The sequence below is a fragment of the Tauraco erythrolophus genome, chromosome 5, assembly GCF_009769465.1.
Source record: "Tauraco erythrolophus isolate bTauEry1 chromosome 5, bTauEry1.pri, whole genome shotgun sequence".
Classification (NCBI taxonomy): domain Eukaryota; kingdom Metazoa; phylum Chordata; class Aves; order Musophagiformes; family Musophagidae; genus Tauraco; species Tauraco erythrolophus.
The window spans coordinates 41,327,535-41,348,853 of record NC_141469.1 but is presented as its reverse complement, the minus strand read 5'-3'; the positions used below and the strand labels follow the sequence as shown (position 1 = coordinate 41,348,853).

The 21,319-nt window shown below is 39.1% G+C and overlaps 1 protein-coding gene across 5 annotated transcripts; it reads right to left on the bottom strand.

Moving 5' to 3' along the window:
• Positions 1-328: 328 nt before the first annotated feature.
• Positions 329-20,318, bottom strand: ANAPC4 (anaphase promoting complex subunit 4). 5 transcript variants are annotated; one of them, XM_009985809.2, is made up of 28 exons: positions 20,208-20,318; positions 19,440-19,545; positions 17,833-17,965; positions 16,537-16,611; positions 16,369-16,395; positions 16,226-16,270; positions 15,225-15,309; positions 14,720-14,830; positions 14,445-14,528; positions 14,090-14,176; positions 13,302-13,366; positions 13,166-13,208; positions 12,983-13,059; positions 12,442-12,542; positions 12,311-12,362; positions 11,951-12,006; positions 9,975-10,024; positions 8,983-9,039; positions 8,769-8,825; positions 8,302-8,395; positions 6,505-6,602; positions 5,947-6,008; positions 5,825-5,863; positions 5,636-5,737; positions 4,598-4,672; positions 3,680-3,850; positions 2,361-2,484; positions 329-1,988 (listed from the first exon to the last, which is right to left on the bottom strand). In XM_009985809.2, the coding sequence occupies exons 1-28, from the start codon at positions 20,313-20,315 to the stop codon at positions 1,773-1,775; spliced, it is 2,400 nt and encodes a 799-aa protein (XP_009984111.2). In that variant the 5' UTR covers positions 20,316-20,318; the 3' UTR covers positions 329-1,772. The 5 variants fall into 5 exon arrangements, with proteins under 5 accessions (XP_009984111.2, XP_009984188.2, XP_086467658.1 ...); XM_009985886.2 differs by having other exon boundaries at positions 9,978-10,024; XM_086611532.1 differs by lacking the exon at positions 3,680-3,850 and having other exon boundaries at positions 9,978-10,024.
• Positions 20,319-21,319: the final 1,001 nt, after the last annotated feature.

The window sequence follows — 21,319 nt, the reverse complement described above, 5'->3', positions numbered from 1 at the left end:
ACAAAAATAAGTTTGACAGAAAGAATCAGCAATGCAGTCGGAAGCACTGACATAAACGGATGCATTCATTTCACTGTGAAATGTAGAAGTGCACCTGCACTTATTGAAGCCAGAAACAAAACTCCCATTGACTCAAGTATATCCAAGACTGGACTAGAAAGATGCACACAATAACCTCAGGGAGATTTCTGAAGGGCATGCCCCTGCGGCACGAGACAAACCTGCTATTAACACAAATTTAGAAACAATTATGGGCAGGACAGATCAGATTTCCATATGCCCATGGAGTAAAACTACTTAGCAGAAAGCACAGCAAAACAATTGTTTCCAAGCACTCTAGTGTGACAATTCTTAAAAGTTAGATTAGGAGCAAAAGTTTCCTGGAAGAACACAAGGCCAGGCTTAAGCTGAGTGGGTTCTGTTGTAGAAGCAATTTCTCATCAAGAGTAACTGCTCTACACAGCTCTTTTGAATGGGCATTTCTGTCCCTCTGGCCCTACAGCTTCATTGTGCCTTCTACAATTAGCATCTGTTAGATGAGAACGCTGAACAGGAAACAGCTTTCAAGGAGGTTGGTAGGGCACGGAAAAAAATAAGAAGTCTCTCTCAAAACTGAACAGCTCTGTTTACAAGAGTGTCCCCCAAAAATGTGAATTCAAAAGTCCACTTTAAAAACAGTTACTTAAAAATGGCATATTTCAAAACAAGAGAAAGAGGGTATGTCTAGTATTTCATTTTTGCAATGCCAAAGAGCAAATTCGGAAGACTTATTTATTTTTGAAGTACAGAATGGAGCTCATGCCCAAGACCTGGTCCTCTTCACAAATACAAGGTACACTCACTGTTCCGAAGGAAGATCATGCATTTAGCAGCACTGTTCATTCAAAGAGCTGAGTTTTAAGTCAGTTAAGACTCTGACAGCTAGTAGGGAAGAAAACATTTTAGATCTCTACACACTGTTTCTTCCTTAGCACTACATCAGTCCTACAGCAATATATAAATTAGCAAGTAACATGATTATGCTGAAGCCTATGAACAACATACAATGCCATATCAGAATAATAACAATAAAAAAAATATATATACACTCACTGTTGTAACTTTTTATTACAAAAATACCAGCTGGAGAAGACAGACTTTCAGGAACAACCTCACAGAAACTAGGCAGGCTGAGACATGCAAACATTTGACAAAACCTAAATGCCTACACGAATGTTGCACAGATTGAAATACTGTGTCACTGAGGACGGACGTTATCAAAAGAGTTTTTACAAGTATGTATTTAAGTAAAAATTGCTGAATTTTGTTGTCTAACTAGCCTTATGCTGATCTGCAAGCCTGTTGGCCACACACTCTTAGATTTCGGCTCTACAGAAGCTTCTGTACCCATTACTAGAACACGAAGTCTGAAAAGAAGAGAATTCAGTCCTGAGTTTTGTTATTTTCACATACAAGTCCATTTTATCTCAATAACAGTATTGAGGAATAAACAGGTTAAGTACAAAAATGTCAGTTGGTATTTCTTTTTCTCCTTACCTATAAAAAATTGCAAATGGAAAAGCTCTCAAGGAAATTTAGTTCATACCAAACCACGTGCCAGACAAAAAAGGGTCAAATAAACATACTCCAGAATACAGTCTTAGCTGAGAAGCAATACAGAATTCTGATACACAACATCCCACCACAGCTGCTTGAGTAGGTACAGGATGCATCACCTCAGCAGCCTGAAGTTAGATTACAGTCTTGTCCCTTTACCAGCATAAAAGCCTATGTCAAGGATCCAGACTTGATTCGTGTTCTTCAGTTTCATCAGGCAGTTCTTCAGCAGATGCACCACACACATTGTCCTGATTATCTGCAGACTGATTTAGCTCCTCTGGTTCCCCAGCTGCAACTTGAGTTGTTTCTTCTTCCTCTTCTTCTTCAGCTTCCCCATCATCCTCTACATCCATCTCAAACACCCTCACGTGACGGAGATTTGAACTTAGCTACAGAGACATTAAGAAGATTCCATTAATAAGTAAATAAATAAAAGCACCAATACCATGTAAAATATGTCAGCCAATAGCTTTGAAAATAGCCTTTATCTTTGAAATGGAGGTATCAAGGAAATTAGCAACTTTTTTAATTGCTCTGCAGGCTGAAAAGTAAAGCAAGTAGATCTATTAACTTCTGTTAAAGATTTTCCATGTGTTACAAGAGAGGTATGACTGTATCCTGACACACTTGTAACAGATTATGAGAGAATAATCTATTTGTTAAAAAAATTTTGATAAATCTCACTAAATTAGCAGAAACAGGTTATCACTCTCTTCAGTCATAGCGTGTTTTCTTTAATAGTTTACAGGCACTGTACTTACCACACATGAAACTTTTCTAATGCCATTTACAGAAACATACTGAGCTTTCATATTCTCCAGCACTCTCCACTGATTCTCCAAGAAGACAGTATGTGTGGGTATCTCGCCACTTTGCTCATCCAGCCTGCACATAGCAAGAAGAAAAACACAAAGCTACTACATAAGAAACAACTCCAGTACTAAGAAAAACCTCAGTCAATCTAGATTTTTATGTTTTATTATATCATATGCAACAAGCAGATAAGCATTTGAAGCCACCATAATGCTGCTACAGGTATTCTAGAGCGGGTGATCCAACTGTGGAGACACAGTATGTTTCAACTGAGGCAAAAGATTACAGCAGGTGAGAAGGGAACTGTAAAGCCTGATCTTCCCACAAGTAACAGCTACAGCAGGGGGATAAGGATGGCTTCCTTCAAATCTCTCCTCTGCAAGAAGAGGAGTTTCTCAACAAAGTCCTGGAGGCGATTTCTCCACATACACAGAAGCTTGGCCTCCATGACCTTTCAAAGATGTATCACTCCAGTTCACTCCCACTCATAGGGACTGTATGATGGAACTTCCTGCCTATTACAGTAGCCAGGATTAGTCTGAACTTGCTTTTAATATTTTCCATTTCTTCTTCAATACACAGTTTCTTTGTGGCATTTAAAAAATATTTACAGTTCAGTATGGCTCTTTATTTTGAAGTAAAAATATATCTTAAGCTATCCACCAGAGAGGCATAGGGAGAAAAACGAAAAGGCAAGTGAGGCACAACAACTGAAAGATTCACCACTTGAACTACGTTGGGGAGATGGGAATGGGCAGTCTGAGTACGTGTGGGTGGGTGTTTTCACTTCCCCCAGACACTTTCCTCTCTCTATGACAACACAGAGAGACAATCGACTCTGATGTTTGAAGGCTAAACTGACAATAGTTGTAAGTGTGACTACCAGGGGAACGATGAAGAAATCTGTGTATCCTTATTACAAGGCAGATGAATACGAGAAAATATGCTGAGAATATCCTGAATTCCAGTACTCTGACCAGCAAAGTTAGCATCCTCTAAAGAAAAGAAGATTTCTGATTCTATAAGACATCATTGGTCCTCCTATTTCAGGAAAGTCACGTACACAGGTAGTATTCAGTCTCGAAAAAGCAAAACCAAGTGTTTAGGAAGGTTCCATCTCCCCACTCCACTCTCCCTGGCACAAAAAGAGTTTTTGTTTTTAAAATATTTACACATACAAAGCATGAGTAACTATACACAATCAGAATATTTGTTTAATCTGCTTTTCAGTTCTTCATTTTCAGACTTGCTCAAAGTTTTTCAGTACCTTTTAGTAGAATCCCAGACTAATTCCCTATCTTGGTCCTCATCTGTGTATACTGAAGATAAAGGCAGCTGAGCCAAGACTCTCTCCTTCCCCTCTTGCTCCATGCTCTCCTTCAGAACTACAGTTACAGTTTCATCATCATAGAAGTGTGCATCTAAACAACTGTAGCATCTACAGGAAAATAATTTAGAAAGCATCAAGGAATAAAAGTGAATACAGAACTAAAATATTTTTAAGTTGCACAACATTCATGTTAAAAAGTATTCAGTAGTTAACAGTGAGCTTTACTGTAAACAATAAAAAAGGTCAGTCATGCAGCTAAGACACTGAAAGATAGCCAGGACTACGCAGACTTCCGTATCATGCAGGAAAAATGATTCTGAAGGAAAAAAAAAGCTCACTAGTAATCTTATTTTTTCCCATTTCAGGTGAAATGTAAGAAACAGTAAACACAAACACCTGGGAAAATTTAGAAACACAACCAAAGGTACTGAGGCAAATCACGTGGGGCCTTTCTATGTGAAAAGGATGAGCTTAGTCTGCCATGCCTTCTAAGGAGCCTTCATTCAGGCATATCAAGTCTCACTCCATCTTACACAAAGAACACCACAGATATAAGCAAGAGCTGTTTCCAACTAGCTTTGTTTCTCGCATATGTGCTGCAGCTCTGGTTTTCAACCAGAAAACTAAAATCTGCTTGACCTTGAGATGAGTGCAGCTCATCATGCACCTGTGCCATTTCCGATAGCCTGACTCACCCAGGGACTACTAGTTGGTCCAGCGCCTGAAGCAGTAACTTGCAGGATAAAAGTCAAACCACAACGCCTGAGAAGTTAACTTCATGCAAAATAAACACTGGAAAACATGGTCTTCAGTTTAGCAATCTGCAATTCTGGAAGAAAAATCCAATATACTGACCTGGAGTCTGAGCTCCCATTCATACTATTCAAGAAGTTTCCAAACTCTACTGCAAGAATTCCATTACTGACGGACCTAGAAAAACAGTGTTCATTATCTCAGTGACTAATTTCTTTTCCATTCACAGAGAATCCAAAACCTCTAATGGCAACTGTGGTAAGAGGTGTTGTAAGACTGTCTAAGCTTAGTACAATACACAGCTGCATCCCAAAATTATGTAACTGGTGGATGGGAACCTTTTGATTTCTTCCCTCAGCAAAATGCAACCAATGGAGTCAAACGGGAAACTGCGCCTGGCTTGTGGGATACAGTTCTTTGCTGAACTCTTGGCTCAACTGCCCTAGTCTCAGGTCTGTTACTTGTTACTCAAACTCCCAGAAAATTAGTTTGGACTGTTTTAGATATCAATGAGGGAGGAAATAGGATAGAAACACCACAAGGCTGTAATTTTGTCATCAGCAGCTCTCAACTGGAAACAAAGAATTTCAGTGATCCCACTGACAGAATGCACCTTAAACAGTTGTATCAGCACAACTAGGCAGTGACAAAATGCATCTTGGACACGGGAACTCATGAAGGGACACAAAACTACACCCCAAAGAGATGTATTGTGTATTGCACCTGCAAGTCCATCTCCTATTTTTCCTTAAAGTATTACATTACAGGCTGCAAGGGGTTAATCAAAGAATAATATTTACAGTAAGACAAAGCAACACAAAGCATGATTCCTTGTAATTTTTCACAAGTCTGCACAAGCAAGTAATTCTGTGAGGAGTAAAATTAAGGGAGCCCAACTTTTTTCCTAAGCCTAAAATCACCTTGGGTCTCGTGATTAGATTTTCTGAGCTTAATACAACACAAACTCCTGCTGCAGTTTCCTACTGCGCTTCCTAGTGTCCTCCTCATTTTCTCTAGTAGCCAAGAAACATTGTATTCATGCTGCTCATTTCTTCTTTTTACAAATAGATTCAAGTCGTAATTGTCTCTGTATGAATGTGCTGAAGCTCACAAACCACTTTTTCCCTCTTTTTGTCTTACCTGGAAGTATCAGTAGGTCTCCTCAAAATGTATATTTTAGAAATAGAATTTTCTAACATAGTGAAGAGAACATAATGTATATTGGATGTTTTGTCATTCCACCTGTAATGTGGGAGGAAGAAATGAAAATGTAGATCAAGTTTTAATAATTGGTAAATGACACAGAACAAGGAATAGCAGCGTACTTACAGAAATGGTAGTTTAAATAATTGAGGTGTGGAATCTTCACTGAAAAGGAAAAAACAAAACAGCTTATAAAATGCTACTGCAATTTTGTGCAACTGAGCTTTAGAAATAATGTAAAGAAATACCTTTGGGAAGTTTTGTAGAGAGACACACAGACTGCTTGATGCACTGACTTTCCAATTACATCCTAGCAAATACAATGAAAATAGGTCAAAAAAAGTAGGCAGTTATTCATAATTACACAGATTTTTAAGGAAAAAAAAACAACAAGTAACCAAACAAAAACATCTGAAGGAAAAATCCATCAATGTTTACCCTGGAATAAACATCCCTAACGCAAACACTACCGTCACTTGATACACTTGTTCCATGTTTCTTCATAATATACAGACGAATGTATTGCCAACTAACACAGGTATCTAGCACACAGCGCGTAAGCCAAGCTAATTAACATCAAAAATAGATCCCAATAACATGGTAACAGAAGACGTGAAACAAAAAAATCCCCCACTACGCTCTCCCTAGCTAAAGGCTTGGGACATCCTGGCAATGGTGAAGCTGGGCTACATGCCACCACTCAAGTTGTAGGCACTCAAAGGCAAAGCTTAAAACTTCAGGCCTTACTAAGCATGACTACTAACCACCCCTAAAAGAAAGTTATCGTTTACATAAATTGAACTTACTGCTGGCTTTTGTAAACACTGATCAATGACCCCTTCCATTTGCCTTTTGACGAAATGCAGTGATTTCTCAGGATAGTAGGGAAACAGAAGTGGACTTTCTGTAAACAGATAAAGCTCGTTTAAAAAATGCTTGTATCTCTATAAAAACATACTACACTGTTATTAAAGTGACAAAGTCGAACGAGTCCAGTGGAAGGTCAGTAAGATGGCTGCAGGGTTAGAGCACATGCTTTACAAGAAGTTGAGGGGGCTGGGTTCTTTTAGCCTAAGAGAAGCGAGGGCTAACTAGAAGCAACCCATTGATGTCTTCAGCTGCCTAAAGGAGGAATTACAGAAGACACAATTTTCAAAGCTGCACACAGGAAGAGGAGAAGATGTAACAGTTATAAGCTCCAGCAAAGGAAGTTCCAATCAGATATAAGGAAAGTAGTTTTCACAAGGACTAGTTAGTCACTGGAGCAGGGTGCTCAGAGAGGCTGCAGGGTGTCTATCCTTGCAGATGTAAAGGACTCAACTGCACAAAGCCTTGAGGAACACAGCTGAGCTTCAAAATCAGTCCTGCTTTGGCTGGATCAGATGACCACCTAAATTATTCCCTGATTATAAATTCTAACTCAATTAACTGATTGGATTACAATATGAAATGAGATAAATGACTGAGAAAGGGAGGCTTGCCTGCCCCTCCAGCTCTTCTTCACAGCCCATTCAAAATTGCATAAAGACAGAATTGCACTTACACAAGAGCTAGAAACACAGTTGTCATAAAATAACTTGTTTAAGCAAAACAATTTTAATACTTTTTATAGGAGCTATGATTTGGCTTCAATAGGACTAATTTGTTCTTACGAAATGAACTACTTTGTAAGAAGACATTTAGCTTTTGAGCTAAATCTCACTACTTATTTCAAGTACACAACTTGTTTCTTTTCCCATGTTTAGCTGGAAAATGATAAAAATTACATCAACCAACAAAGCAATTTAAAGCACCAAAGGAGGGTAGAAAGTGTCAATGACAGAAGCACTAGTTGTCCTATAATCCTATAAACATCTCGATACTTGCCAAATTAATGTCAACAAACCCACTTACAAACCATCTCTACAAACAAAAAACCTTGGGTAGTATCAGAAATGACCAGACACGTAGTCTACACATTTAAAGTGTCAAGCATATTTTCAAAGTATGTCTAAAAATACATTTTCTAAATATTACTTTTCTGAACAAAAATGCTACCAGTTTTCCCCTTTTTATTGAATTAAACAGACAGAAAAAGGCAGCTATAGAAAATTCTTTTACAAGACAGCTTATGCTGTAGAAGTTTTAGTCTATGGTTTCTAAAATTAAACAAGAATCATTTTCGCCATCAGGTTGTCATAGTCTCTCTTACTTCTTTTCCATCACTAATTAACAACATAGTCTCAGACTCCAGTGAAAGAGAACAAGTCAGTTCATCTCCCCTAGCTGTGACCTAAGCAAAATTATTACTTCCCTGAACTGGAATTAAGATCTCTTAAAACAGACATCTCCTGGGATTCCTTCCAAGCCAACATTTCTGAGACTGGTACATAAAAGGTAGGAAACTCCTATTACCCAGAAAACGGTAATTGACTGGGTAAGCAGTTACATAACAACTGTGTAAAATAACAAGGTCCATTTATTTTATTCTACTCAGATGAAGACCCATGACTAACACTACAGAAATAACTCATAAGCACGAAAAACCAGATTACTCTTCTACATTTGTTACATTCTACACATGTATTTGACTCACTTTCACTTTTTACTAAAGCACGTATTACCTTTAAGATGAGTACTATTTTTAAGAAAGTTAAACCACTGGTTTCCCTCTGTATTAGGTGGTGATACAAGGTCATCATCTTCATCTTTCAAGTACTAGAAAACAAATAGACATTCGTAAGATTGCATTTTAAGAACAAGGGACATTAGAGACCACCTCCAATATTGTTCTTCACGAGTCTGTGGATTATTTCTTCTTAATTTAACATGTCCTAGTCTTAAAACTAAATATTCCACCCCTTCCAGGTGGAACTTTATGTTTTACTTTACATATATTTTAAGATACATTTTTAAACACTTCTTTTTGTAACAATAGGGAAAAATAAATAAAATACTCTCCTTTACCATTTCTGGAATGTGCAACACAGAGCAAAAGGGACAGAGAAGAAAAGTGGGTACAGCTTTAAAAGCTTCTCGGTCTAAGGATTTTTTCATTTATTCTTTTTCCATTTATTCCCTAGTTCTTTACCTGGCCAACTCTCTCCACATTGAAGTATTTTCCTTTACGATTGTAAAGTTCTGGTGCCTGAAAAAACAATGCAAACAAAATCATAATTTAAACCCAAAGTTAATGAGAAGTAGTGTACAAAAGACTGAATTATTTTATTATAAGATTTTTCAGATTAAACTCTTGGCAGCAAAAGTACAGTCAGACACTGTACTTGGCAAATCAATAAAATTACCTCATTGAAATGTTCAGTAAGAAAGTCAGCTACAAATGTGATATCTTTTTGGGTCATCTAAAAGGAAAAAAAAATGGTAAGAAAAGCAAAGGATAAGAAATACATTTCAATGAGCACACAACACCTGTTCTGTAGGCTGACCAAGCACAGCACCTCAGCCTGTCCTCACCGGGCAAGTGCTCCAGCCTCCAACTTGCTTGGGAGCCCACTGCTGAACTCACTCCAGTTTATTCATGTCCCTCTTGTATAGGAGGGCCCCAAACTGGAGGAAGTATTCTAGATGTGATCTGATGAGCACTAAATAAGGAGAGTAACTACTTCCCTTGATCTTCTAACCATGCTCCTGTTAGTACAGCCCTGGTTACTCTTGGACACCTTGGCTGCCAGGGCACACTGCTGGCTCATGCCCAGCTTGCATCCACCAACATCCCCAAGTCCTTCTCAGCAGAGCTGCTCCCCAGCCAGCTGGGGCCCTGCTGCACAATTGCAGGGGGTTACGCTTCCCCAGGACAGAACCTTGCATTTGTCCTTGTTGGGCTTCAGGAGGTCCCTATCTGTCCATTCCTCCAGCCTATATATCTACTTCCCTCTGGAAGGCGTCTCTGCCCTTAAGCGTATTAACTGGTTCACCAAGTGTGATGATGTCTGCAAATCTGATGCAGGTGTATTCCAGCTCCTCCACCAGGGCGTTGGTAAAAACGTTAAAATCCCATTCGGGTTAACTTTGTCATTTAGGGCATATAAAGAGCTGCTATACACAGAGACCTCGCGTTCACATACAGTATACTAAAAAGAGCAGTATTAACAAAGAAAACAGAAAAAGTAATTCCTGTGAGACAGCATATTAGTGTGACTCTGCAGGCATCACCTTTCTCAAATAAATGACACAGACACTATTCTTTAAGTTATGAATCAAAAATAAACCTTCAATCTTGCCCTCTAAGTCAAGCAGAATACAGAGTATACCATCAGTTGTTAGAAAATGTTACTACTACCTTGTTCAGCTCTGGAAGCACATGATCTTCTGACATCCTCAACATGGCTGAGGGAAAAATTATATTCTTACTGCATTAATATTAATAAATTTTCCTAATATTCTTAATTTTCCATGGCTATGTAACAAGATACTGCTGATAAAATAGGAAAGATTAATTTGTCAGAAGCAAGAGAGTCTGGAATGAAGAACTATGAATTAAGACTGAAACTAAGCATCACTTGTCTCACTAGCTTACAATATAAACCTTGGAAAAGATTAAAGATAAAAATTCTCCACCTGCATTGTACCCTCTACAAGAATGAGATAACATTATTCTAAAAAGGGTTCATAAGAATTTATTCATGTACATACTAAGAGTAGTAAAATGCATATATATATATATATATAAAATACATGAATACCGTCATGCCCAGAATGCGTTTTAAGAGAACTGCTGTCCTGGTTTTAGCTGGGACAGAGTCAGCTCTTCTTTTTAGCAGCTAGAAGAGCTCCGTGTTTTGGTTTTACTCAGAGGCTCGCTCTGAGAAGAATGCTGATAGCAAGTTGATGTTTGTGGTTGGCACTGAGGTCTCAAGGACTTTTCAGCTTGCCGGGTTCTTGCCAGTGTGCAGGAGCACAACAGGATGGCGGGAAGCATAGCCGGGACAAGGGGTCCGCGACTGTCCTTACAATTTGTACCTGAACTTAAGATTGAGGGCCAAACTGGCCAATTAGTATTCCATATCATGCAGCGTCACGCCCAGTATAAAAGTGAGGGTCAGCCGGGAAGAAGGGCCTTCCGGGACTGTCACTTTCGGACTCTCGGGGTGTTCTCTCTCTCTCGCTGTCTCAGGGCCTCCCGTTCATCCGGGATCGTGGTATCGAGTTTTATCCGTTTTGGGATTGCAGCTTTGGAACGAGACGGGCCTCAGTCAAGGAGTGGTGAGCAACTACACCATACATCACTTGTTTGTATTATTTATCCTTGTACATATCTGTGTATATATATATATTGGTAGCGGTAGTAGTAAATTGTTCTTATCTCAACCCACGGGTCTCTTTTCTTTTTTTTCCTCTTTGATTCTCTCCCTCATCCCTGGGAGTGGGGGAGGGTGAGAGAGGGACTGTGTAGGGTTTAGTTCCCAGAGCGGCCTAACCCACGACAACTGCATAGAAGCAATTTTAAATCAGTGAGGCTTAGATAAACGGTTCTTTGTTTAGTTTTAACACAAGAAACACAGTGAACATGTAAATAATTAAAGTTCTAATGTTATAACAGAGAACTCTGACAGTTCTGCTTTCCGCAATTTTAAAAATTCAAATCACTACATTCCTGCTAGTGAGTGCTAACACTGCATTTCCAGTGCTTTCACAGTATTTGGTAAGACTGCTTAGATTTTTGCAAAGTAGTTCTAAAAAGATCAATTAAAAATTATAAATCTATTGATAGCCACTATGTAAAAACAAGCAGGCTAAAATACCGCGTTCTGCACTTTCTTCTAACATCTTACCTGCAGCCATCCGGCTACAATTGGATATGGCTATTACGTGCATCTGGACATTCAGAGACTGTTTACCTCTGTGCATAATCTTACAGCTAACTAGGTTTCCACAGGAGAAAACAGCAAGTGACAGAGTAAAGAAGAGTTATACTTCAAATTTAGTGTAAAATAAAGCCCTTTAACTTCTCCAAGTCAAGACCAGCAAATTGCTCATGAAGCAAACAGCAGTTTGGAGTAACATCACAGGGTAAGTATATAGAATACCCACTGTCCATACAAAGTTTAATTACGAACTATCAAATTTATGATCTAGATGTTTAATATTAAAATTATTTCTGCCTCATCAACTGTAACCTTACAGATGTCCAGAAATTTTCTACAATAGAAATAAACAGATGGTTATAACTAAGATTGGCTGAATTACTTGCCAACACTCCAATGGTTACAATACAAAACATATACTGGGTGCTTACAATGTCGTCAAGCTTACCAACATACAGCCATCGAAAAAATGCTTTGAAGTTTTTCATACTACTGTCGATAACTCTGAGCAAGAAACAAGAAAAGAAATTACCAGATATAAACGTCACAAGCTGCTCGAGGCTTAAATCCCATGTTTACTACAGAAAGGCCTGCAAGCACTATCAATTTTCTAAAAAATGCCCAGTGCAACCTTCCAAGTAAGGCTGTTCTCAGGGTATGAGTCTATGAGATGCAGTGAGACAAGATAAAAGCTCACCACCAAACAGAGGAGCCTTGCTCTCCCAACTTCTATACTCAGCCACATGCTTCCCCTTACGTACAAGACTCAATAGGCATGGTTTTTAAATTCAGCAGACTTTCTACTTACTGAAGCAGCTCATTTGCTTTCAGGATGAAAGAACCAACAGCAGTAATAGCCTCTGCAAAAAGAGCGAACCATTATTATTAAGCTTCCGAAAGTGAAATCAGAGTGGGTAAATAGCACACACAATACTGTACCTTCAATTCCAGATGCATCTAATCCCAGAGACTCATATTTTTGTTTCCACAAAGCCATTCCTTTCAATTCACTCAAGTGGTATAACAGTGCCTCGGACCCACTAGGAAGGCAGAGCAAAATAGTACAATCTTTTAGTCATCCTTTGGAAATTCACTGCTTCACTGCATGCTACATTTTTATCACTTAATGTGCAAAGTGGAGTGCTTGATAAGGTGGTCTGGCATGTAAGTTAAAGTACCAATTCACAAAAAAGCAAATATTGTCCTAGTGATTTTAACCACCAAAGGTGGTGTGAATTATTTTGCGTGTAGCCTATAAACACACCAGGCAGTGATATACAGGTGATGTGCCATGGAGATCATTCGAAATACTTCAACAGTTCTCCACTACCCAAAAGTAAATTAGTACATTTTGTCATGATCACGGTCTCCATGCCAGCACACCTACATACAAAAGAGCCAGTGATACAGCATACTGCCTTTTAGCAAAGCAGATAATATGTCATCTTATCTATAATTCAATATACGTTCTGCGACTTACCTCTGCAAATGACTTATGACCAACTTTTGGATACTAGAATAGGATGACTCTATGGACTGACCAAGTTTTTTTAAACCCTGTTAAAAAAAGAAATACAAACATATAATGATGTTATGTTAACAGAACAGTGATTAAAAGATACTGAAATAGATTACTTTAGTATGTTAAAAAACATTAACATACCTTTACCGTCAATTGGTTCATTAGTAATGCCTGAAGCTCCAGACTAAAGGGGGTTGGGAAGAGAACCAAATATGTGTTCATTTTGTATTTCCATATCAAATGCAAACGCATACTCAGATAAAACAACAGTAACTACCTTGCTTTGCCCCATAACAACAGCTGCATAAACTCATCCTGAACAGAAGTGGTTGTATTCTTTTCCTGTCAGTCAAAATGATTGAAATACATTGGTAAAGACATTAAATCCAGGCTACCAAACAATCTCACAAACACTTCAACCAAACTATATCAGAAGCTCCACTCATATCCTTGAATGCTGAAATCAGACTAATGATCACTGGAAATTTTCTAGGATTTTAAGTTATTTTCAGTTGTATTGCCCAGTAAAAATTCTGACCAGTTTCGCCATCACCAAGAATTTATTTAGAAGAATAAATAAATTATTTTATTCAATTAACTTCTAGCCATCACCAATGAACACAAAATCTAAGCAAATCCAAGAGCATCTTAGTCATGGCTGTCACACATGCTCCATTGAACTAGGCTGTAAGTGCTGGCGGGCTGTTACTCAACATTTACAGTATTCAGTTGGTCCATGACTGAAGTACAAAGAGCAGAATCTTAAATAACAAAGTAACTGACCAACAGTTGCGCAAGCCAAAAACTATCACTGTTGAATAACTTTGAATAAATAAAATAAAGAAGTATCACAATACTTCAAGCACAATCGTACTTGATTGTACTCGTATCCTCAGCAACAGAGCACTTGGCACACAGTAGGTTCCAGGTTGCCTCTGAACTTAAGAGATTGTTACCTGGAGGCAGTATGCTTAAACGACGTTAAGATACGCAGTATGTTAACATGACCAACAGAGAACTTCTGCAAAAAATGTTTTCCCAAAAGAATGGTTAATACTACAGTACCTGTACGAACTTAGTTAGCCGTGAGTCCATCTGCATCAGTATCTCTTCCCACGCTTCACACATGCATGTCAATGACAACTTTATATACTGTAATACAGATACAGACATGAGTGTTTTTCCCTTTTTCCCCTCCTTCAAAACACATGCAAGAACTGGATGTTACAATATAGAGGGAAGATATACTGTAGATATCATATAAAATTTACTACGAAATTCCAAGCTAGAGGAATTTAAATCTACATTTACTTAAAAGCAACTTAAACTTTTTACTAGAAAACATTTATTTCACTTGCGTTAAGAATATTGAAGCCTGTGAGAACTGTGATATTAAAAAGTTGTTATAACACAACTGTACCTGTAGCAGAGTCGAAATGTGAGTAAATTTCCGGGCCATTCGAGTTACCTCAGGTAAGTAACTCGATAATAGACTAGTGTCCAGCTATAACAAATGAAAAAAGCAGCAGTTAATGTTATAAATCCAAAAGCTAAATCAGGGTGAATCTCAAAAAGGCTAGAAACAGTGAATTGTGTTTTTTCTGGAAATAATGGCGAAGCAATAAAGCTACCAGAAAAGTAATGTAAAAAGCATTTTCACTTTTAAAGAACATATTTTAAAATTACTTTACTTGCCTGAAAATATGTTATCTCTGCTTCGCTGTCTGAAGAGTCTTGTACCTCTGTAATAACCGATAGCGACTTCAAATCGCTAGATAAACATAATCCACGACAAGAACCTGCCACCTGAAGGATTTCAGTTTACAAGTTAATGAAATATTCGATTTCTGCTAAGGTGTATTTACTGCTCTAAGACACTGACATACAAAGAAGGCTGTGTTCAATGACATGTAAAAACAAAGTGGAATTTTTGGGTACTGCTCAGGAACAAAAGCACTCTTTTTACTGCAGAGTAGGGTTGAACTATGTTACATTTGAAACAAGATGTTGACATTGCCAGAGTTAGAATGTCTTTCCAACAATAACCATACAACCCAATCAAGAGAAACAACTATTTCTTTCTTTAAATTTCAAAGCCTCAGTTTCACTTATGTGTAAGTATACATATGTAATTTTTCATTCAATTCAGCTGTAGCCTAGTATATTATGAAGAAAAAACATGGAAAGGAAGGGAACATACCCCAGTTACTGTAGCAATCTTGAACATTCCATAAGCATAAATCTCAATAAACCCTGAGCTGCCACCAAGGACAAGAGCATTAAGCCTATAAAAATAGAAGAAGATGTGTTGATGAGCATACTGAAACAAATTCTAATGCCTACAAATGTAATTCTTAATACTTAAATTCCATCCCTTTACTAAAGATCCTCTAAAGAATCACTGAACGAAAAGAAACGCTGTGCTACTGTCTACAAGAAATTTAAAAAACACACAAAAAATTTATTAGCTTGGATTTCATTGATAGAACTTGCCTCTAACAGTTACAGAAAGAGCATCCATTACCAAATTAATTGACAGAATAGGGAAAAAAAAACCCCACACCACAATTTAGGCACAGAAGACCACCTTCACTAACTTTATATCTTCTAGAAACAAAAAGTTCTAACAACAGTCCAAAAGCACTTCACAAAGCCAGCCTCAGTCTGCTAAACTACACTTCCTCCAGCTGCTTCTCATGTGTTTCCTAGTAAGAGATATTTACTTTATTTTAAAGTAACCCTAATACAGCTGATTTCAGAGCTAATTTTAAGTTTAGCTTTGTCACACTCACGCAAACCCACAGAAATTGCCTGTCTATAATAAGCATTCACAAATGTCTCTAAAACCAGCTTAAGTAACACATAAAACATAGCTCTCAAACACACCCCAATCAATCTTCTGCTGAGGAAAAGATATGACACCAACAGCAGGTGCTGATAAAGTGCCTTATAATCCCTCTAAATTGAGAAGAAAAGGTGTAAATTGATAGAGACTTTTTTTTGGTTTAGTATTTTTTTTGAACTCTATCTTTGTACACGAAAAAAAGTGACATTCCATATTCCTTTCTCCAGGACCCTTAACAACAGAATAACATGAATAAGTTAAAAGTAAAACCACTTATCCATTATTTTATGGCTTTTAGAAAAAAAAAAACAAACCACCAACCAAAAAACCCACAATAACCCACATACAGGATTTACCTTACATCACCTAGAAGCTTCATAATCTCATCTGACTTTTCTTCACTGAAAATATAAAACGCACGATTGGGGTTTATGTACATTGTCTCAATAACAGAAAACAAAATAAAACAAAAAAATAGAGAGATATAACAATTTCTTACCTGAAAATTTTTGCGGTGGTACTGTAACTGAAAACAAAATAATTATTCTCAATAACAATGAGCAGATATCTAATCCAAAGCATCTGTAGAGCATTAAAGATGAATAACCAAAACAATGACAACAAATGAGAAATCGTATCTTCTCAAGCTTAACAGTATAATGCTTACTTTTTTGGTAGCGCTGGTAATTTAGGCAAAAGGAGATTTGATTCATCCTCAGCATTGTAAAATGAAGTGAGAACACTGAAAAAGAAGTAATGCTGTCTTTACTACTCAAGCATTCAAGAGGGAAGATAATCTCTTTCTAACTTCAAAGTTGAAGCATATACTCAATATGTCATGTATATTAGAGCGTTACAAATATCAGAAGGTAAATCCTTATGAGGACTTTAATAATTTATCAAATTAATAAAAGAAGTCTAAAACCTCTTTATTTCCACCAAAGGAGAATATAAACTTTGTATCTGCTGGCTTAGTAGCTTGCTTCCAAGTCCCTCATCACCTGTACCGCAGTTACTGACTGAGGCTTTCTGTTTAAACTTTGCACAACCCCGCAGTATAACCTACCTACATGTCAAAAAAGCTTCACTCTAAAGAGGCTTTACGGTAAGAGGCAGACTATAAACTACAGTACTTAATATCACACCGTAGACATGCCAGAAAGATGACATTCCCCATAAGGAGATAAGTCTATCCCCATCAAGAGAAGAATTCTAGTCATTTAAGACGCAGTTATTTTCTTGCTATTTTAAGACCAGTGTTTTCTGGAGGTGGGAGGGAAATCCCCAAGTAAGGCTTATGGTACCTCCTTTTTTAAGTAAATGGGTTTTTTTTAATTATTGTCTTGCGCTGCAATAAGGTGCATGTCAGAGGTTTTTCTAAGATCACAGAAACAGGGACCACGATATCCTCCAGCTCACAAGTGCTGCTGAGAATTGTCTAATGCCACAGAGCTCATGGTCACCAGAGGCAATCTGACTTTGTGAAGCAAGTACACCCACCACGGAATTGCCACTGGGGTTGGATGTAACACTAAAGGCACACCATGAAAAATGTAAGCACTGAACTAAAGATTTAATTACTTGTTCTGACTAACAAAACAGATGAACATAATAACATTATTATAATTAGCTTAATAAATTAATTGCTATTGAAGTAAACTGGATCAGAAGACAGGTTGTATAAGCTAACACTAGATTAAGCAGCTCTTAAGAGCTGAGCACTCAAGATCATGCTGAAATTTCTGCATAACCTAAAAAACCAGAAGTCTAAGATATCAGCATTAAAAATAAGCGTGCGAAATGTGTCTATTCTAATCAAAAGGAAAATTTTACCGAAGTGATAACAAAAAGCCATAGCTACATAATATTATTTTATATGACTGCTCGTAACATACTAAGCATGAATTTTAAGTAAGGTGACACTACATAGCCCATAGTTACTTCTAGAGCTTTTCAGACTCACCTGCTTTCCTCAGTTACTTCCATCCAATGCATGTAAGTAATAGACAAGTCGACGGAGAAGGAGTGCAAGCTTTCAGGTTTCTCTACATCACACAGAATAATCCGCTTGGTATCAGTAAGGCCAAAAGCCAAAACTAGAGAAAGATGAGTAGAATGTATAAATAACCAACGTGCAAAACTTTGTACTTTTACACTAAATTAGAAAATAATGTGTCTTCAAAGCCAATGGCTGGACAGAATTTTCTCTTCCATCTATTTATAGTCCTTCTAAATTCTCATTTGAAATCTACTTATTAGAATGAAGGTTTGAAATCCTATCATATTTTAGGTGATAAATTTACGTCAAAGGCCTGATTTCACAATTATTTATCTACATGTTGTACTGAATACGCTTGTAACATTTCTAACAGAAGTTGTGATAAAGCAGAGGCTTCAGTTTTTGCGAATTTGAGGCCAAAATTATATATAAAGACTGTCCACCAGAAAGATTTGAGTTTTATTACAACAAAATACAATTTAAGACTTACTGAGCAACTTTTGCATCACCTTCTTCTTAACTTTATTCATCCATAAAAGCATATGGCAGGTACAGGTACTCCTCAGACTTCATCATAAAACAATATAGGTAGTTTTGACTCACATCATGAAAGAAGACTGTTCCCATTCTCTCACCTCTAATGAGTCAAAAAATTGAGTAATTTCCAGTCTAGGTTTATTAAGCTACTAATTTCAACATTGTTTCTGTTGATAAGGAAAAGGTTTTTTTTTTTTCTTCTCTGGTGTACTGTTAGAGCAATTTTAGCCTCTATAGTTCTGCTTATGCTAAATAACCTAAGCTCTTCAGCCAAACCTCATCAAACAGCCTCTTCCTCTCCCAATAAATTTTACAGCTCACACAAAAATATTCTGCTTAGTTTTGCTATACTTTGAAAAGCAGTGTTTTGGACATAAATGATAAATGAAGATGATAAGAGGGCTGGAGCACCTTTCCTATGAGGACAGGCTGAAAGAGTTGGGGCTGTTCAGCCTGGAGAAGAGGAGGCTCCGGGGTGACCTTATAGCGGTCTTCCAGTACCTCAAGGGGGCCTACAAGAAAGATGGGGAGAGGCTGTTCAGGAGCGCCAGTTGTGATAGGACAAGGGGTAATGGTTTTAAAATAGAGGGAGGTAGATTCAGGTTGGATATTAGGAAAAAATTTTTTACCATGAGAGTTATAGAACACTGGAACAGGTTGCCCAGAGAGGTGGTGGATGCTCCATCCCTGGAGACGTTCAAGGCCAGGTTGGATGAGGCCCTGAGCAACCTGATGTAGTTGGAGATATCCCTGTTCCTTGCAGGGGGGGTTGGACTAGATGACCTTTGAAAGTCCCTTCCAGCCCTAACGATTCTATGATTCTAAATCCACCTTGCAAATCTTTCTTGCAACTGCTTTCATCAGTGTAAATCTCTCTGTTACTTTGAAAAAATCTACATAAAATTAAGCCACCCTTCTCTTCAGACACAGTTTACTTTAAAATTTCCTTCACAGATAAGAGGTATCACCACAACTTTCTCTGTTTTCCAATGGGATTTTTATTACACCATATCACCTCATATACTTGACATTACTTTTGCCATCTGGTCTCCAAGCAAGAGCAGTCACTTCTTTTCCTGTATTTTCATTTGGAGGTAAACTCCACACTCGTTGAAAGTTCGCAAGGCGATGAAGTAAAACCTACAAAGCAAACACATTGAAGTGAAAAATAAACCACGTCCTCCCATTCATACCAGTTTGTAAATCAGTTCAAGATGTGCTTTTTAAACCATTCTTTAAGAACTCCTGTGTCTTAAATATCGCCTGCTCCTCTAGTAGGTTACTCACTCCTATGTCATTCTAGAGGATGATATACTGTTTACAATGCAGCAATGCAGAGAAATAAGCTGTGCCGTGCAGAAGCCTGGAAGCAGCAGGGGTTACCTATGCTTCTCCAGCAAAGGGGGCCTGAAAGCACAACAGTCTCTTCACACATGATCGCACACAGTGGTTCCAGAAAAAAAAAATAATACCTGAAAATAGATTTAATAGAAAATTTCATGTGCTTTAAACCCCCCCAGACGCAGGCACTGAGAGAATCATCAGCTAACTTGTTTGGAAATTAGAAAGTGAAAAGGGAAGGGTCAATAAGTATTGAGAAGCTCGACAAAAAAAATTTGCTCTTCCTAAACGCTTGACTCGGCTCCCAAGGACCGCACCACGGGTAACAGCAAAGGCGTCTCGGCGGCTGCACGGAACGGGCAGCGTTTTCCTGCCAGAAGCAGCGGCTCTTCCCTCCCGGAGCCCTTCCTCTCTGCCCGCCGACGCGGCTCCCCGCCCGGGCCGGCAGCCCCCGCACTCACCTCGCCCGCCCTGTTGGCCAGGGCGATGAGGTCCCGTTTGGGGGACCAGGCCATGAAGACGACCTCCTGGGGCAGCTGCTTCTCCCCAACCTGCCGGAAGGCGGGCATGGCGGCGGGGCGCTCCGGCACTGCTACCAGCGGCTGCCGAGCCCCTTCCACCCGTCGCGCACCCCCAGACCCCACAGCACCGCCGGCCTCCCACCCTCCGCTCCCGGCTTCCGGGGGCGGTGCTTCCCGCCGCGGCGAGGACTGGGCCTGGGGAGGAGCGGGGCGGCCGCGGGCTGTCGCGCCGCAGCGCCGGGCCCGCGGAGCGGGGAGGCGGCGGTCGGGCTCTTCCCGCCCCGCCTGCCCTCAGCGCGGGGCCGTGGCTCTCCCCGGCGGGAGACGGCTCCCGCCCCTGAGGGAAATGGCCGCGGAGGCCCCGCGGAAGGGCCCCGGGCTGGCACAGCCCGGCCTCGCCTGCCCGCAGCGCAGGGCACCGCCGCTTCAGCCGCAGTGGGCCAGCGCGGGGGGTCAGCCCTCCTGCGGCCATACAAACCTTCCTTTTCCTTACGCTTGCGTCCGAGAACACGCTGCACCGATGCTCAACTCCCATTTTGACAATATAGCCCATCTCTCTCAGCAGTGCCAATCCAAAACATTAAAATCAATGATTGTTTAATTTAATTCGCTGAAGTGGTTTAAAAATAAATTTAAACATACTTACAAGGTCACTTTTTTCCTCTTGCTAAGCTTCCGGAATACCTTTATTTTTTTGTTGTTAGGCTTTTTTCCATTCGGAGAGAAAATTCTAAAAACTCAACTCCATATTGCAAGTGGAACTAACAGCGCTTGGATTCCTACGAATTTGTGCCTTCCCATCACCTACACTCACTTCCCCGCCTTGCTCCAAGTCCCCCAATACCCACCACAAAACCACAGTATCCACCAATAGCTCACCCATCAGCAGTACTCCTCCCTTAACTTCAGACTCCCACTAAATCAGACAAATAGCTAATCCTAAACACAAAAAATGGTTAAAAATGGTTACATTATACAAATACATGGTAAGTGTGTGGCTTACTCAGCTTTTTTTTTTTTTTTTTGTGGCAGTAATGATGTATAATGGAAGA

Coding starts and splice junctions, on each gene's coding strand:
- ANAPC4 (XM_009985809.2), bottom strand. CDS start 20,315: ATGCCCGCCTTCCGGCAGGTTGGGGAGAAGCAGCTGCCCCAGGAGGTC. Junction 14,831..15,224: donor AGATTGCTACAGTAACTGGG/GTATGTTCCCTT, acceptor GAAATCCTTCAG/GTGGCAGGTTCTTGTCGTGG. Junction 12,363..12,441: donor AGATGCATCTGGAATTGAAG/GTACAGTATTGT, acceptor CTCTTTTTGCAG/AGGCTATTACTGCTGTTGGT.